Below are 13633 nucleotides of genomic sequence, written 5' to 3' on the forward strand. Positions count from 1 at the left end.
TTATGCTTTTTCACTAAAGATTTTTTGGTCATATATCCATTTAAAGGTCTGCTTTAGAAAAGTTTTAACAGATGCTAAAATTTGAAGGCAGTTGGGCTGTTGATTGCATTGACTATTTTCAGTCCTGCTGTCAGCACTTAAAAACATTTTCCCGTGATTTCCATCAGTCTGCCGTCCCCACATCACTTCAGTCAGACCTGTTCACAGAGATAAAGGCAGCTGAGACCGATCTCTGAATTGATTAAATATTTGCTCTTCGTTTTCTAGAGGCGTGCAGAGAACATTTGCGTTTTACCAAAAATGTTTGATATACCGACCTCTGCACTGTGATCAATAGTAATTAAGTTGTCCCTCTCCCTCGCAGTAAAAGTACTGATTCACCGATAACATGGGTATCAGATTAAGCTCTCTCGCTCACACACTTACTTTCACTCTCTCTCCCTCTCTCTCTCTCTCTCTCTCTCTCTCTCTCTCTCTTCTGCTCTGACTCACACATCTGCATACACTCTAACACACATCTGAGCATGCTCACACACACACTTGAAGCAGCAAACTGCAGGTTACCCCTCGTTGAGTCCGATTGAAATATCTCCCTTAATCCAGTCGAGAATGGGTTCAAGGAGCATTTCCTTGCAGTGTCATAACTTTTTCCCTCTTCTAATCCTATTCACATAGTAAAATCCACATTAAAAACATTAGATAATCATTATCTCCCAAATAAAAGTTACGGGCCGTTTAGCTAAGCGCTTTCACCGGTAATTTCATTATTTTACAGCCTAAAGGGCAACCCACTTTAACAACTGCAATTGAACTTGCAAATCATATTAAGGCACCAGATAATGCACATGTTAAGAGAGCTTTAATTAAGAAGTTGGCCAGCATGCGAAGTCTTGCGGAGTGTGAATGATGCTGGAGTGGAAATGTTATGAACCGGGAGGCAATAAGAGGCACGGAGAGAGAGAATACTTTAAATAGCTACTTTACAGCGGGATTTATGGTTTCTCTTGACCTGTTATATTTGTAACTGCTTAACATAGTTTATAATCGTAGATGACCTGCGCAATATATTAATACCGTACTAACTTTTCAGCATTAGCATCATGTGCTATAGATGCTATGCTAATAACTTATGGGTTTTATATTTAAAAAAAAAAGTAAGAAACTGACCTTCATCGATTAGTAGTAACTCATGTATTTATCTACAAATCATTGAACATAAACCTTTATCAAGAGGGAGTTACTAACTTATTAACATTAGGCCTAGCTAAACATTCAACTGTTTGTGTACTGGGAGCTTTTTCATCCTTGTATATGATATAAAATTTTATAATCCGTGTTTCCTCTAATATTTGTCTTTCCTGAGTGAACCCTAAATTTATGGGACAGATCATTCTGCCATATGAGAGGAAATACCCTATGAGCCACAGAGATCGCAGCTGCTCAACCCCTGCCTGATTAGCCATAGCACTCATCCAATGGTACTTAATGGAAAAAGGTACCCTTGACCTGTATTCAAATATGCCTCCGAAATCACTTCCTTTAACCAATGGGCGATGTCTTCAGAGTCCTTTAATGATTTTCCTCAGAGTACACAAACAGTTGGTTAGCGACCCACCAGCTGCCAGTCACTTCTGCATAGCATATATACAGTTCCAGAGCTCTGGCCTGGGTACATTCTCACCTGCTAGCACAAAAATGTGGACACAAATGTCCAGCAGTGTCATCCATAAAGGTGACTATGGTAAGAAGACCACTGTGGTGGAAAGGCCAGTTGTCATGCACCGGCAGATCCTGGCACAAAGGAAACTCTGTCTATGCCCTGTCTTTGAACCACATTTGACTTCTGCTCTGTCATTGGTGTTGCAAATTGCTTGACCCACCTTCTTGCTTTGGTATCAGAGCTGCATGCATTCTCTACCATAACAGAGATATGGATGTGTGCATCCACCTAATTCCAGAACTTGTTTTCCCAGCTAAGTTTTTTATTTTATTTTTTTATTCACACCTATAAGATTACATAACCCATGACTTGAGCTTGAACTCTACAGTCTGTTCTAGTGTCAAATGGCTTCTCTCATAATGACTTTTGGTCCTGGGCATCCAGATCAGGGCTTTGTCTCTCTTGTTGTCATTTGCACTGCAGACAGTTTTACACATAGTGGAGTATGCCTAGTCTCAGGCATTGCAGAAGCTCTATCTCACATATTTCCTGAAATTAATTGTTTTAGATGGGGGGCACGGTGGCTTAGTGGTTAGCACGTTCTCCTCACACCTCCAGGGTTGGGGGTTCGATTCCCGCCTCCGCCTTGTGTGTGTGGAGTTTGCATGTTCTCCCCGTGCCTCGGGGGTTTCCTCCGGGTACTCCGGTTTCCTCCCCCGGTCCAAAGAAATGCATGGTAGGTTGATTGGCATCTCTGGAAAATTGTCCGTAGTGTGTGATTGCGTGAGTGAATGAGAGTGTGTGTGTGTCCTGCGATGGGTTGGCACTCCGTCCAGGGTGTATCCTGCCTTGATGCCCAATGACGCCTGAGATAGGCACAGGCTCCCCGTGACCTGAGGTAGTTCGGATAAGCGGTAGAAAATGAATGAATGAATGAATGAATGAATGAATTATTTTAGATCTTTGTCTTCCAGACTTAAAATGAGCCAGATTCTGCCACTTCATACATTAAATATTTTCCACTTCTACAGTATAGCCAAGTGACTTTGGCTTTGCACCTGAGTTGATTGGACCCCTGAGTGATAGTAAATCTCTAAAAATGATACCCAGCACACAGTATACTCAGTATCCCCATTTCATTTCTGAGGCTTCAGTGTTATAGTCAGCCGGTTGATTACAGTATCAACACAAACATTTTCTTGCATTTCCATTAAATCTTGCTTAAGTGACTCTCACCTTGTATCAAGGTGGACAACTGTATGTTATGACTGCTGTGGTGGTACCAATGTGGCTCCTGCTTCTTTTTTGCTGTCTATAAAGACTAACTCCATGGGAATAGAGTGCTAATGGGACCGACAACTTAGTGGCAATATGTTGCAACACAAGTTTTGCTCCCATCTTAAACAAAAGATTCCTGGGTCTGTGCACCATAGAATGGATCCGGTTGATCGGCGGTCACATTTGAGGCTTTGTCTCCTCCTTTACATGATTTTCCACAACTGGTTATGTACCATCTGTGACTTCCATAGTTACATGCTGTAATATGTTTGTGCCCATCTCTTAAAGGGCAAAAGTTCCATACGGACCAGTATCAAGTCTGCCATAGAATCAACAACTACACTCACCAGTGTATGATATGCTTCACAAACCAGCACATAGCTCTTTCCTATACTGGTTATCTATTGTATATTTGATATTCTGTACATGCACTCTTGGCAAGGTATCAGGTCTCACCAACTGATCTAAAACATAGGGTTTTGTTAACCTTTCCTGGGAGCCACTATGCCTGCTTTTTTATCAAGTCACAGGTTCAACATCCTCTTAAAAACCTGTACGAGCTATAAAATAATTTAGTTTAATGTAACATTAGCCCAGTAATATGTACGGTGTACCATGATTGTAATGAGGTGGCAGGATCAGACGGAGTAGAATCCATTTACAGAGATGTTTATTGAAATATACAGTGACGGAAGATACAAAACAATAAACAATGTCAAACGGATCGGTAAGGCAACAAGACTAACAATAATTCACAATGTGCAGTAGAGTGGGCATTGTTTAAATGTCCAAAAACGTGTGAAGAGACACGGTGACGAAGGAATGCTAATACTCTGGTGAGGCCTCCCTTTTGTGGTGTGGGGGAGGAAGTTCTGGTGGAACCATTTCAATGATATTAATTATTCACTTGTCCAGTTGTATTGCCTGGAGGATAGATCTCTAATTTTGCCAAATCAGCCTTAATTATATCCTGTTGTGCATTCAATGCCACTTGTTTGCTGTGCTTCTGCTTTACACACCAATTATTTAGCATGATGTTGAGCTACTAGCATTCTGTGCTAAACTGAGCCTCATGTTTATGAGTATGAGATGCTGCCATTGATACAGCAGAGTCTGCCACAACGCAAAGGCAAAAGTATCCTTTTACCCTGCTATTTTTCACTACTGTAAGAAATACCTATGGCCACATTAGACTCAGATAAATAATTACATTTTAAAATGCACTCAGTATTTTGCAGGTACTCTACCATTGCTTCATGTACTCCTGAAAATCAGGCTCGGTCTAGATACATAACTATTTCAATAATTTTCCAATTTTCTTTAGAGTAAATGTGGATGAGAGATGAGGTTAGAGGACCCCATTGTTGTTTATTTTGTTTCTATGTTAACCTGTAGCTCATATAAAGATGCAGTGTGGATATTTAATCTCTTTCCCATCAATCATCAAGTCTTTCAGTGACCTTTCAGAAAATTCACAAAATGCTTATCTAGCACTGAACCATGTGTAATGTTGAGCTAGTAAATAAAATGTGTGTTAGTGAAAGAGAGAAAGCCTGAAAATAAAAAGAGCAGAATACAGTGCTTTGTAGGACACTGGGAAGCACCATTGTAGGCAGCAGAAAGAATCCCCCAGACTGGCTCAGTTAACCTCCCGCCCCCTGGTGCAGTACTCCATTCCCACCACGCTCCGTCAGGACTGATTCAATTTACCCACAAACCGTCTGCTGGGAACTCCCCAAAACACAAAGAGAGAGAGAGAGAGAGAGAGAGAGAGAGAGAGAGATGCAGCCAGAATACTGTGATTTTTCTGCCTTTGTCAATTAAGAACAGCAAGTTTGCAAACACTCAACATATTACACATCACATGTTCTCAATATCCTGTTTTGTAATCTGGCACAGCTGGAGATTTCAGCTTCATAGTGCGAGCATTCATTTGATGAAGAAACTGGTAGAATATTTTCAAATCTTTTACCTGCTTTTTTTTTTTTTTCATTTTTTTTTGTTATATTTCAAACCATTCATTTGGAACAGCTAACTGAACCAACTAGCTAGCTAAAGAGAACATATAGTCATGTTATTAAACAACATAGATTTCAAAATAATTATAACCATGATGTGGCTACAGGGGGGGACACGGTGGCTTAGTGGTTAGCACATTCGCGTCACACCTCCAGGGTTGGGGGTTCAATTCCCGCCTCCGCCTTGTGTGTGTGGAGTTTGCATGTTCTTCCCCGTGCCTCGGGGGTTTCCTCCAGGTACTCCGGTTTCCTCCCCCGGTCCAAAGACATGCATGGTAGGTTGATTGGCATCTCTGGAAAAATTGTCCGTAGTGTGTGATTGTGTGAGTGAATGAGAGTGTGTGTGTGTCCTGCGATGGGTTGGCACTCCGTCCAGGGTGTATCCTGCCTTGATGCCCGATGACACCTGAGATAGGCACAGGCTCCCCGTGACCCGAGGTAGTTCGGATAAGCGGTAGAAAATGAATGAATGAATGTGGCTACAAACACATTCATTCCCCAGTACATCCTCATAGCCCTTCATTTACTATTACTTATTTACTACAATAATATTTCAAGCACAGCCACAATTGTGTTTATTTGACATATTTAGCTTTGATGATATTTGAAGCGAGGACAGACACTCACATAATATGTCACTATTTAATTGCCTTGAAATAGCGTTAATCTAGCTATTCCAAAATGACACAAAGATGCTCTAATTTAGAAATCTCTACAACTTTACAGAAATTACCAAAAGGTGGGATAGTTTGTATATCTGCATGTATATCAAAGAATGTCCCTGTTATCAGTCTTATACTGTACACTGGTATGGAGGGATGTGGTAGCGTAGTGGTTAAGGTTTTGGACTTCCAGTTGAATGGTTATTAGTTGAATCTCATGTCCATTAAGCTGCCACTGCTGGGCCCCTGAGCAAGGCCCTTAACCCTCAATTGCTCAGCAGTATAGAATGAGATTAAAAAAGTCGCTTTGGCTCTGCCAAATGCCATAAATGTAAATGTGGCTCACTGCCTGCTAGCTAAAGGTAGTTACTGTAGATTAAAGTTTTGCTACCTAGACTTGAAACTTCAGTGGGAAGTTGGAGTGTCAGTGATAAATAAAAAATGGCTCTTTAAGACTGGCTTGTGGACAGCCCAGCAAAAAGTTTTAAAAATCTTGTTTATTATTATTATTATTGGGTTTTTTGGTTGGTTGTTTTTTTTTTGCAAATTGGCAAGCCCCTAGAATTATTATTTCTGGCTAAATACTATGTGCCCATGTGTTTATGCTGGAATCACTATTCTCCTTCTCTGTGTTATCATTTCCATACATCATGTGTGTTCAGTCAAACACAGTTCAGTGAAACACAGGACTCTCAATAAATTATAGTTTTCTCACTAAAACAAAATTGCAGGCAGTTGCTGTATCATGCTGACCATCATTGTCAAGAGGGGAAAAGTAAAATATGAAGATTCAGCAGTGAAACGTGCTCTTGGTCCAGGGAGACCTCATTTAGCAAGAATCAGTGTTTTTGAGGAATGGAGTTTGCTTGGGTTAAAATGTAGGTGAGGGGGTTTGTGTGTGTGTGTGTGTGTGTGTGTGTTTGTGTGTATTTGTGTGTGTGTGATCTTATTGCTTGATACATTGTGAATGTTCAACATAATCAAAGACACAACTAAACAGAGTCTAAAAGAGTGTAGTTTTTTTACTGGGTGTGATTTCAGTGAATATAATATAGATAAGAAAAAAAACACATTTAATCCATCTTTGTTGCAATACACTAAAAATAGGTTTCAGAGATGTTTTGAATGTTTTCCAGTTGTTTCTAATAAGGTTCGAGTGCAACCAGATCAACAGATAAACTGTGATTAACTGTTATTTAATTTTTTTTTACAATGAAGTAGTGAAGGTTTTGTTACGCTAAAAGCACATGTACAGTTGAGGCCAAAATTATTAGCCCCCTTATGAAATTAGACAAAACTCTTGATTTCTCCATGGAAATGACCATTAACAACAAGTGTTTTATAGTGTGTTTGTTTCCAAAATAACAGAGACAAAATCTCCACTAAGTTTGATTAGGATATTTAATTGAAATAGTGAGTTGAAACAAGAAAGGGCAAAAATGAAACGTCCAAAATTATTAGCCCCCGGTCATTAATAGTCAATAGTGAACCCTTTCTGAGCCACAACTGACAACAACCTCTTAGAGTAGTTCTTTACTAGGTTGGCACAGGTTTCCTGAGGGATTTTAGCCCATTCTTCCATTGCAAATTGCTCCAGCTGGTCCAAATTACGTGGTTTCCGAGCATGGACATTCACTTTGAGCACTCGCCACAGATTCTCAATAGGATTGAGGTCTGGGCTCTGTGCGGGCCACTCCAGGACCTTTGTTTTGGTATCCTTCAGGAACTGTTGGACCAATTTCGATGTATGCTTTGGGTCATTGTCTTGTTGGAAGACCCAGCGACGACCTAAGGCTAGACTACGAGCAGATTTCTGCATATTATCCCTCAAAATGTCAACATAATTTTCTTTTTTCATGATGCCATGCACCCGAACAAGGCTCCCTGTGCCTGAAGCTGCAAAACAGCCCCACAGCATGATGCTGCCAACACCATTTTTAACTGTGGGAACTGTGTTCTTAGGGTTGAAGGCCTCACCCTTTCTTCGCCAAACATAAGCAACATCCATGTGCCCAAACAGTTCCAGTTTAGTCTCATCAGACCAAAGCACAGACTCCCAAAACTCATCTTTACCTTTCAAATGTTCACGGGCAAACCTCAGTCTAGCTGTGATGTGCCGCTGTTTGAGTAAAGGGGTTCTTCTGGGACGATGGCCCTGAAGCCCACCACGATGAAGAGCCCTCACAACTGTGTTCCTTGAAACATCAACTCCAGAAGAGGCCAGGTCAGCAACAATCATCTTGGCAGATGTCTGGGGCATCTTGCTGATATCTCTGACTATTTTCCTCTCCAGGGTTCTTGAAATCTTGCGCTTACGACCACGCCCAGGTTTGTTTCTTACAGAATTTGTCTTGGCAATGATGCAACGTACGGCGGTTCTAGACACTGTGAAAAGCTTGGAAATGGCAGTATAGCCTTCCCCCTTATCATGAGCCTCCACTATCTTCTTTCTGAGCTCAAGACTGATTTCCTTTGTCTTTGGCATGGTGAGTAAAAGTAGTCTCTCCCAATAATGTGTTCAAGTGCCCTGTTCCTTGGAGTCCTTTAATGCTGATTGAATGCCCAGGTGTTGTTAGGAAGCCAATTGACTGCACAGGTGTGGTTTGAAAGCTGATTGATTAATTAGGTGTGTTTTGAAAGCTGATTGATTAATTGGGTGTGTTTTGAAAGCAAATATTCACAAGGGGCTAATATTTTTGACCACCCCATTTTCACTATATTTGATTATAAAGCAAGCCTATAAATGTATTTTATATTCCAAAATGTACCAAAAGCTACTAAATAGCACAGGCGAATGTTTGATTATATCAAGTTTTATCAATGCTGCAAACATTGGAAAGATCTTTAGGAAAATGTTCCAAAATTCATGGGGGGCTAATAATTTTGGCCTCAACTGTATGTATTATACAATGTATTATGACGGTGAACACTAAATACTGCTCACTCTTACACTCTTTACTCAGAGCCAGAAGGAGTCTTTCCCCCAGAGATTGTGATCCTCAACAGTACATCTGTGCGGGTTCTCTGGGCAGCTCCTCTGGTTCCTAACGGTGCTATTACGCACTACTCCATCTATCTGGATGGCCGGCTGTACACCTCCACTGACAACATGTCTGGATCCCTGGAGTTGGGAGGCCTCCAGCCTTTCACTGTGTATGATGTTCAGGTCAGTATTATTCACAAATGTTACTGTATAATGAAGCAGAATCTTTAAAGCTGTATATAATGAATGGCAGAATAAATATTTTGTTGTATCCTGTATTGTAAGAAAAAATCTAGGAACACTGAGTTTAATGTTGAGTCATGATTTGTTAAGTAGTAGCAAGTTGACGGCTCACATGGTGTTCCTCGGACGTGCGTGTTTAGGTGGAGGTGTGCACAGTGTATGCATGTGTGAAAAGCAACAACACAAAGTTAACAACTGTGGAGGACGCACCAGCTGACATCGCAGCACCTACCATCCGACTGCTCAGCTCCAGGTGAGCTGCAGATGTGTTTGTGATCTTCAAATCCATAGCTATGTTTACATGTAAGGTTTAGCACAGTCAAATATTTACCAGTGTAGCAATTTGCCTATTACATTTCACTAATTTTATGTTTATATGTGTTAGATAAATGGCAAAATAAGGTGTCACATGTCAGAGTTTCTTGTCTTGCACCTCACCGTGAGGTGCCTTTAAAATAAATTGCTTTGCATTTAAAGTTATCATGTCATATCATCCATCCATCCATCCATCCATCCATCCATCCATCTATCCATCCATCCAGCCATCCATCAGGGAAAGAATAGGGATTCAAGAGCCACCCAGTGCACTGTATGGATTTACGGCCTGCAATTTAATGGGTCTCCGCTACAGCCAGCTGCATGATACAACGGTGCATTAATTGTTTATAAATAGCTATGCACACAGCATGTACACTTTTTTATGTAACCATGAAAATATCCCCCACTACTATGTGGTCAGAACAGGTTGCCAGATTGAACAGGGCGATGGCAACATGCTTTCAGGTCAGAACTGGCGATCTGTGGAAACATCAGGACCCAACATCAGGACAAATTATTTTCTATAGCACCTCAAATGTGAACCATGAAATTGTAAAATGCTAGTTTTACATTAAACAAAATGTAATTAAAAACTTTTGTATATGCATTTTCACTTTGTCACAATAACAGAACAGTGAAAAAATGGATGGAAACTTTCCTACTGATAAGTTCATGTTTTCTCCTTGCAATAACATCTATTACAATTTTTTTTTAATAACTAAAGGAATTTATGCCTTTCTCCTTATTCTGCACAGTAACGATGATTCTTTTGTGACAGTCCTGTTGTTAGCTATATTTGCACATTCAGCTTGTTTAAGGCACAGGATCTGGTGTGCTGTCATTACCCATAATCCCCACCCAGAATTCCTTACCCTGCCATATCATATTGCTGTTTCGCTGTACTTCCTCTCCCTATAGAATATCTGATCTATTGGCCTGACATTGCCGGGTGCGGCTTACACATGCCCCAAACAGTTCATTTATTTGCCGTGCTAGATTTGCTCGAGTGGACTTTAATCAATAGCTTGTTCATTTATTTCTGTTACTGGTGGAAGGTCGGGGGCCCGAGTGACGGAATCAACACCTCAGCTTAAGAGCTGATTGAAATATGACAAGTGCCACAGCTGATGGCTTACTTGCAGCTGCAGATGCATATGAATTTCAGCTTTTTTTTCCTCCACGAGGGATTAAAGGCCAGACAGCAATAACACCTTTTGTGATAAAATGGTAACTCTGTTTTAATGCTCCAAACCCATTTCTTCACAAAGAATTAACTGCAGCTTTTTCCCCCATCTCTTCATCTTTTATTTTTTGCATGTAATTTGGAAAAGTTTTGCTTATTAGTGTTGAAAGAAATGGAACCTTTGACATTTTGTACATTCTTGAACACGACCTGTGGTCCGGATGCATAAAGTCCCTGTTGCAGAAGAGGATTTGTATCAGTACCATGGCTTAGATATGTTACAAGTGATTAATGGGACACAAACAAGTAGACTGAATCTAAGCATAAGGTAAAATATAAATAGTAGTAGTAATAAGGGATAGTGTGTTTCTTTTATTGTTATTGCGTTATAAATAGTAAGAGGTATTCATTTTTCTATACACACACATCTTTTTTTTTCTTGATGTGTGTGTGGTGAGCTGTTGGCTGTAATGGGCATTTGTTCTCCCCACAGAGTTTTCTTTTTATTCTAGCTGCCCAGAATAGGGGAGAATAACACTTGAGTCAACTAAAATAAAGTAAATCTCCATTTGAACTCAAAAATGGCTCTGGTCAAGTATTGAATATAGAGAATTAGGTGTTATATGTGTACTGCTCACTTGTTTTTTGCAGTATTATCATTTTTATTCACGCCTTAAAGAAACCGTGAGCACCTCTGTCTCTGTGTTTGACTCTGAGCCGTGCTGGCCAGGAAACTCTCCCCCTGTCGAGAAGCAGTTCTGCACGGCTTATGAATGGAGAGGAAAATCGATATCAGAAGTGCATCAAAAAAAAAAGGGATTGGCTGCTCACCCACTATAACTCACTGCACAGTTCAGACTTTGCAGTAAGTTGAAAAGCCGTGTTACCTAATCTTATCTACAAAGTGTCAGCGTGAACTGCAGTATTTGCTGCCCGCCAGTGCATTTGGCAGCCGGTTGGATTGGCTTTGTAGACTACTTGCTGGTCTTCACTCCCTCCAGCTGCAGTTTTCTTCAATTACACTGATCATTCTTTACATTGATGGTAATTATAGTGTTATAGATAGGGGTTTAATTCTTATCTGATGACTTAACAACAGGATGTGTGACCTTTAATTTTCATTCTCTCAAGCTCTCTGTAAAAATGCTGTGTGACACTGAGAGAAAGAACAATAAATCTCAGTGAAGATGAGTTAGAGGTCCGAAATATTACTACAAATAACAAGACGTAGAGGAGATCTGGTGTGTGTTTTAATCCTGGTGAGCTGATAAATATCCAGGAGGCTTGTTTATCAACCGTATGTATGCCTGTTTTGTAAATCATACTGTACTTATGCAATTAGGTGACGACTTACACTTATACAGTGTAATTCATCACATTTTATTCATGCATGAAAGTATATTTAGGGAAGCTCCTGCTCACCCCTGTGCAGGAACCCCCAGTGGTAGAAAACTGCAATTGCAAGTAAATTGATTATGAGAATCTTCCACATCAACGTAATTGAGTAATTTTTGTTTTTTATTGCTTGCAAAGTGCACACAGACAAAATGTAAATGACTTGATCTATATTCTGTGGTTTATTTTTTTTTATTGTAGCCACATTGCAAAGAATTATATTACATTTATGGAAATAAGCAACCGACTACGAGCCGAGAAATGACACAACTTACATGTATTTGTATCGCTCGTACTGCAGTACATTAGGTTTCCAGATACAGCAGCAGAAAAGACGACTGTAAAGAGAGATTTTTTTGGTACAGCAGGTTTTCTAACCGTGATTGGGCCACAAATGTAGCCATGAAATGAAATTTGTTTTTTAAAAGAAATGCTAGTATTTTGTGCAACAGTTCTTTGTTGTTGAAATTGATCATTTTAGATCTTTTGACAAGATCCATGTTTTTAGCAAGGCACTACTTGTACATGTGAGTAGGCTTTTTAAAGGAACGTTATTTGCCCTATATGGCAAACTGAGGCTGTTTTTATGCAAATGAGCATAGCGTGTTGGAGCAGAGCTGTTTAGGATGTGTGGTAAATGCCACTTTGTTTATGCATATTGGCATCAGTTCCAAATGTGGAAATAAGGGGCTAAAGGAGAAAGTTAGCGGTTGGACATTAGGTTGGTTTCACTTGTCAATCAGAAATACTCCTATCAAAGTAGATGGTTTAATGCAAGATTTAGTGACTTTCTGACAATTGCTAGAAGTCTTTGTGAGACTAAGCCTGTTATTATTCTTTGTTGGAAAAAAATTGGACTAATTTTATTCGTTCATTCATTCATTTTCTACCGCTTATCCGAACTACCTCGGGTCATGGGGAGCCTTTGACTATCTCAGGCGTCATCGGGCATCAAGGCAGGATACACCCAGGACGGAGTGCCAACCCATCGCAGGGCACACACACACACTCTCATTCACTCACACACTACGGACAATTTTCCAGTGATGCCAATCAACCTACCATGCATGTCTTTGGACCGGGGGAGGAAACCGGAGTACCCAGAGGAAACCCCCGAGGCACGTGGAGAACATGCAAACTCCACACACACAAGGCGGAGGTGGGAATCGAACCCCCAACCCTGGAGGTGTGAGGCGAACGTGCTAACCACTAAGCCACCGTGCCCCCTGGACTAATTTTCAGCCCTTATATATAGTGATATAGAACACATTTGAGAGACTCTGTTAGGGGTCGTCTACAACTTTGGGGTTTTTATTGTTTACCGGCTACAAAGCGTAAGCTACTTACTAAAGCCTTAATATATTTAGCAGAAAATGTTGACGTGGGCTCTTCTGAAAAGTTTTTTTGATATGCCTTGAACAATATGGCTTTTTCAAAGGAATTCTACATAAATAGACAATATCACAGTTTCCAGTAATCTTACCTGACCGTCTGCTGTGTGTCTCTTGTAGATCCATTAGGTTGGAGTGGTCATCACCTGAACAACCCAACGGCATACTGAGAGGGTACGATATTCGTCGTACGGCTCTTAAGCCTTGCGAAGAGCTCCAGGCCAAGCAGGCAACACTTTCCTCAACTCTGTGCTCATATCTTCAGTGCCCCATAAACCAGGACTTCTGTGGAAATTCCTGTTACCAGCCAGAAGAGCAGGTTACTTCATATGTATTGCATCTGAATGTACTCATAATTATAATTTGTACCCACATTGTGTTTTATCATGGCTATAAAATACCATTCAGTATAGTATGGCTGTCTTATCAGTAAAGAATACACTCACCAGTTATTTTAATAGGATCACATGTAGTCCTGCTGATTCAGTCAGCCAACCATGTG

At 40.4% G+C, this 13633-nt stretch overlaps 1 protein-coding gene across 1 annotated transcript in view; it reads left to right on the forward strand.

The window, feature by feature from the left end:
- Positions 1–13633, forward strand: part of ush2a (Usher syndrome 2A (autosomal recessive, mild)) — a 213705-nt gene that overhangs the window by 143048 nt on the left and 57024 nt on the right. The window contains exons 46-48 of the mRNA XM_060880326.1: positions 8582–8784; positions 8985–9097; positions 13252–13450. Of these exons, the coding sequence (XP_060736309.1) occupies positions 8582–8784; positions 8985–9097; positions 13252–13450 (515 nt within the window). The remainder of the gene's footprint in view (positions 1–8581; positions 8785–8984; positions 9098–13251; positions 13451–13633) is intronic.

Source organism: Tachysurus vachellii, chromosome 10 (assembly GCF_030014155.1).
Source record: "Tachysurus vachellii isolate PV-2020 chromosome 10, HZAU_Pvac_v1, whole genome shotgun sequence".
Taxonomy (NCBI): Eukaryota; Metazoa; Chordata; class Actinopteri; order Siluriformes; family Bagridae; genus Tachysurus; species Tachysurus vachellii.